A 6,000-nucleotide genomic window follows, 5' to 3' on the forward strand; every position below is an offset into this window, starting at 1 on the left:
ATGACATTCACCCATTTTCAAGGTCATAGGGGTCAAATATGTTAAAAACTTTAAAAATCTTCTTGTCGATAACCAAACTGCCCAGGGAGGTGATATTTGGCCAGTAACATGCTTGGGTGAAGGGCTACAAAGTTTGCTCTAATGGGTGACCTTCAATTATATTCAAGGTCACAGGGGTCAATTGTTTTAAAAAACCTTAAAACAACTTCTTCTGAATAACCAAAATGCCCAGGGTAAATTATATTTGGCTAGTAGTATGCTGAGATGATGGGCTACAAAGTTTGTTCAAATGAATGACCTTCACCTATATTCAAGGTCACATGGGTAAAATATCTTAAAAAGTTTAAACAACTTCTCAAAAACCAAACTGCCCAGGGTGATGATATTTGGCCAGTAGCATGCTGAGATGAAGTGCTACAAAGTTTGTTCAAATGAATGACCTTCACCCATTTTCAAGGTCACAGGGGTCAAATATATTAAAATCTTTAAACAACTTCTTCTGAATAACCAAATTGCCCAGGGTGATGATATTTGGCCAGTAGTATGCTGAGATAAAGGTGTACAAAGTTTGTTCAAATTAAGGACCTTCACCCATTTTCAAGGTCACAGGGGTCAAATATGTTAAAAACTTTAAAAATCTTCTTTTCGATAACCAAACTGCCCAAGTAGATGATATTTGGCCAGTAGCATGCTTAGGTAAAGGGCTACCAAGTTTGTTCAAATGAATGACCTTCAATTATATTCAAGGTCACAGGGGTCAATTGTCTTAAAAAACCTTGAAACAACTTCTTCTGAATAACCAAAATGCCCAGGGTGATGACATTTGGCCAGTAGCATGCTGAGATGATGGGCTACAAAGTTTGTTCAAATGAATGACCTAGTTCACCGATATTCAAGGTCACAGGGGTCAAATATGTTGAAAATTTTAAACAACTTCTTGTCAATAACCAAAATGCCATGGGTGATGATATTTGGCCAGTAGCATGCTGAGACGAAGTGCTACAAAGTTTGTTAAAATGAATGACCTTAACCCATATTCAAGGTAACAGGGGTCAAATATGTTGAAAACTTTAAACCAACTTCTTGTCAATAACAAACTGCCCAGGGTGATGATATTTGGCCCAGGGTGATGATATTTGGCCAGTAGCATGCTGAGATAAAGTGCTACAAAGTTTGTTCAAATTAAGGACCTTCAACCATTTTCAAGGTCACAGGGGTCAAATATGTTAAAAACATTTAACAACTTCTCCTCAAAAACCAAAATGCCCAGGGTTATGATATTTGGCCAGTAACATGATGAGACAAATGGATACAAAGGTTTGTTAAAATGAATGAATATGTTAAAAACTTTAAACAACTTCTCAATAACCAAAATGCCCAGGGTTATGATATTTGGCCAGTAACATGATGAGACAAATGGATACAAAGGTTTGTTAAAATGAATGAGCTTAACCCATATTCAAGGGCACATGGGTCAAATATGTTAAAAACATTTAACAACTTCTCCTCAAAAACCAAAATGCCATGGGTGATGATATTTGGCCCGTAGCATGCTGAGATGATGGGCTACAAAGTTTTTTCAAATGAATGACCTTCACCCATATTCAAGGTAACAGGGGTCAAATATGTTGAAAACTTTAAACAACTTCTCAAAAACCAAACTGCCCATGGTGATGATATTTGGCCCAGGGAGATGATATTTGGCCAGTAACATGATGAGACAAATGGATACAAAGGTTTGTTAAAATGAATGACCTTAACCCATGTTCAAGGTCACATGGGTAAAATATCTTAAAAAGTTTAAACAACTTCTCAAAAACCAAACTGACCAGGGTGATGACATTTGGCCAGTAGCATGCTCCAGGATGGTGATATATAGCCAGAAGTATGCTTGGATGAAAGGCAACCAAGTTTGTTCAAATGAATGGCCTAGTTCACCGATATTAAAGGTCACAGGGGTCAATGATATTTGGCCCAGGGTGATGATATTTGGACAGTAGCATGCTGTGATGATGGCCGACAAAGAGTGTTCAAATGAATGACCTTCACCCATATTCAAGGTAACAGGGGTCAAATATGTTCAAAACTTTAAACAACTTCTCAATAACCAAAATGCCCAGGGTTATGATATTTGGCCAGTAACATGATGAGACAAATGGATACAAAGGTTTGTTAAAATGAATGAGCTTAACCCATATTCAAGGTCACATGGGACAAATATGTTAAAAACTTTAAGTAACTTCTTCTCAAAAACCAAGCTGCCCAGGGTGATGATATTTGGACAGTAGCATGCTGTGATGATGGCCGACAAAGAGTGTTCAAATGAATGACCTAGTTCACCGATCTTCAAGGTCACAGGGGTCAATTGTCTTAAAAAACCTTGAAGCAACTTCTTCTGAATAACCAAAAGGCTCAGGATGTTGATATTTATCATTTATCATGCTGAGATGAAGCTTCTGAATAACCAAAATGCCCAGGGTGATGAAATTTGGCCAGTAGCATGCTGAGACGAAGTGCTACAAAGTTTGTTCAAATTAAAGACCTTCACCCATTTTCAAGGTCACAAGGGTCAAATATGTTAAAAACATTTAACAACTTCTCCTCAAAAACCAAAATGCCCAGGGTTATGATATTTGGCCAGTAGCTAGCTGAGATGAAGGGCTACAAAGTTTGTTCAAATGAATGGCCTAGTTCACCGATATTAAAGGTCACAGGGGTCAATTGTTTTATAAAGCCTTAAGACAACTTCTTCTGAATAACCAAAAGGCTCAGGATGTTGATATTTATCATTTATCATGCTGAGATGAAGCTTCTGAATAACCAAAAGGCTCAGGATGTTGATATTTATCATTTATCATGCTGAGATGAAGCTTCTGAATAACCAAAAGGCTCAGGATGTTGATATTTATCATTTATCATGCTGAGATGAAGCTTCTGAATAACCAAAATGCCATGGGTGATGATAATTGGCCAGTAGCATGCTGAGACGAAGGCCTACAACGGCTTGTTCAAATGAATGACATAGTTCACCTATATTCTAGGTCACAGGGGTCAAATATATTAAAATCTTTAAACAACTTGTTCTGACTAACCAAAACGCCCAGGGTGATGATATTTGGCCAGTAGCATGCTGAGACGAAGTGCTACAAAGTTTGTTCAAATTAAGGACATTCAACCATTTTCAAGGTCACAGGCGTCAAATATATTAAAATCTTTCAACAACTTCTTCTGAATAACCAAAAGGCCCAGGGTGATGACATTTGGCCTGTAGCATGCTGAGATGAAGGTCTACAAAGTTTGTTCAAATTAAAGACCTTCACCCATTTTCAAGGTCACAGGCGTCAAATATATTAAAATCTTTAAACAACTTGTTCTGACTAACCAAAACGCCCAGGGTGATGATATTTGGCCAGTAGCATGCTGAGACAAAGTGCTACAAAGTTTGTTAAAATGAATGACCTTAACCCATATTCAAGGTCACATGGGTCAAATATGTTAAAAACTTTAAACAACTTCTCCTCGATAACCAAACTGCCCAGGGAAATGATGTTTGGCCAGTAACATGCTTGGGTGAAGGACTACCAAGTTTGCTCAAATGGATGACCTTCAATTATATTCAAGGTCACAGGGGTCAATTGTTTTATAAAGCCTTAAGACAACTTCTTCTGAATAACCAAAATGCCCAGGGTGATGATATTTGGCCAGTAGCATGCTGAGACGAAGGGCTACAAAGGTTTGTTCAAATGAATGACCTTCACCGATATTCAAGGTCACATGGGTCAAATATTTTAAAAACTTTAAACAACTTCTCCTCAAAAACCAAAATGCCCAGGGTGATGATATTTGGCCAGTAGCATGCTGAGATGAAGGTCTACAAAGTTTGTTCAAATGAATGACCTTCACCCATATTCAAGGTCAGAGGGGTCAAATATGTTAAAAACATTTAACAACTTCTTCTCAAAAACCAAAATGTCCAGGGTGATGATATTTGGCCAATTTCATGCTGAGATGAAGGGCTACAAAGTTTGTTCAAATGAATGACCTTCACCCATATTCAAGGTCACAGGGGTAAAATATGTTAAAAACTTTAAACAACTTCCTCTGAATAACCAAAATGCCCAGGGTGATGATATTTAGTCAGTAGCATGCTGAGATGAAGTGCTACCAAGTTTGTTCAAACGTATGAACTTGAATCATATTCAAAGTCACAAGAAGCAAATATGTTCAATATATTTAAACAACTTCTTCTGAATAACCAAAAGGCTCAGGATGTTGATATTTATCATTTATCATGCTGAGATGAAGGGCTCCAAAGTTTGTTAAAATGAATGACCTTCACCCATATGCAAGGTCACAGGGGTCAAACTTGTTTAAAATCTTTAAACGACCTCTTCTGAATAACCATGGGTCCCAGGATGTTGATACTTTGCAAGTTGCATCCTGAGATGAAAGGCTGTAAAATTTGTTCGACTTTCAATCACAGGGATGAAATGTTTAAAAAAAAATAACAGGGTCTTTTGAATGAATTTTAATCATAAATACTGATGTTTTGCCTGTAGCTTTATTTTAGATCACTTTTAAGGTTACAAGTGTGAGATTTATACCAGGTGAGCGATGCAGGCCCATTGGGCCTCTTGTTTTCATTCTAACCCTTTTTTATGGAGTTATGGCCCTTTGTTGAAAAGTCCTTGTCCGAACAGTTCTTTCTAAACTACTAGGTTGATTGCAGCAAAAAAATTTACGGATAGGACAGCTACCCTCTGTCATCTTGCAGTTGTGTACTTCCTATGAATGGAGAGCTTCAAATGTTGGACTAGCTGAGGATTGCCTTACAGAAATAGTGGCGGAGGACCCTGATGAGGTTTACAAACTGACTCATTGCTTCCATGCGGTGTCGTGGTCACTCTGGTCAATGCCAGGGGTTCTATCTCGCAATATAGATTCTGTGACTTGGTTATTACATACACTAGATAAACACTAGTGACGTTTTTTCATGGAGACATTTAAATTGTATTGATTCAACACATATTGATATCGATTTTGACTGTGTGAATTTAAAGTATTTTCAATACATTAATGAAATACTGTACATTGCAGTAGAGTCTATTGTAAGCACAGAATAGATTGACAGGACCAATACATTAACATATGAAAAGAACTGTAAAACTAACTTAGTAGAACATTGGACTAACCCGATCAGCCGGATTTGAATGAAGTTGGTCTATTTGTAGGGTTGAACCATATTTGTGAGTTGCAAAACCTGATTTCCCTCAAAATATTAGACTAACCCAATCAGTCAGATTTGAGGTTGTCCTATTCTTCTGTGCGTGTTTTGTAACACATGGGCACTTGACACTTGGGCCTCTTGTGGCTCCCCTTGTACATAGCTGTATGTGTTTTATTATGAGACTGATTTGGCAGCAATATTGGGTTGTGACAGTACAGATTTGTCGCATATAGCTATTTACCAAGTAAACGGTGACATAACTTTGAATTTGATATTAATCAAAATTTACCACAACAGAAGTGAAGAGACTTAACTTACATATAGATAGAACTAACGAAGATCATCTGATGTTTGGCACCAAGATCCCACAGGGATCTCTTTGTTGTCTGTCCTTTTTTTGAATGGTTCCTTTGTAAAGTATCTAATGACATGGATCCTTGTATTTTACAGGCAGGGATCCCAAGTTGTCAGCTTTGATAGGTGAGTTTGCTGAGTGGGGTTGGACATGAAGATGTTTGCTTGATGGCAGATAGATACAGCATACCTTGAATAGGAACGAAACCTGTTGACGGACAGGAACTGAGGAAATGTTTCAAATGTCAATGTTTAGATATTTAAGAGTGTGTGAAATAATTGAACCTGTATTTTACATTAACAATTCATGTTGTTGATGTAGTATTGTAATATTTTATGCAGTACATGTAGTAGGTTGTTGGTGTAGTAGTGTCATAGTTGATGTAGTACAGTAGTTGGTGGTGTATTAGTGTAATAGT

At 37.4% G+C, this 6,000-nt stretch overlaps 1 protein-coding gene across 1 annotated transcript in view; it reads left to right on the plus strand.

Moving 5' to 3' along the window:
* Nucleotides 1-6,000, plus strand: part of LOC110458635 — a 40,572-nt gene that overhangs the window by 23,449 nt on the left and 11,123 nt on the right. The window contains exon 7 of the mRNA XM_021510422.1: nt 5,678-5,707. Coding sequence (XP_021366097.1) covers nt 5,678-5,707 — 30 coding nt within the window. The remainder of the gene's footprint in view (nt 1-5,677; nt 5,708-6,000) is intronic.

This window comes from Mizuhopecten yessoensis, unplaced genomic scaffold (assembly GCF_002113885.1).
Source record: "Mizuhopecten yessoensis strain PY_sf001 unplaced genomic scaffold, ASM211388v2 scaffold9683, whole genome shotgun sequence".
In the NCBI taxonomy this organism is placed as follows: domain Eukaryota; kingdom Metazoa; phylum Mollusca; class Bivalvia; order Pectinida; family Pectinidae; genus Mizuhopecten; species Mizuhopecten yessoensis.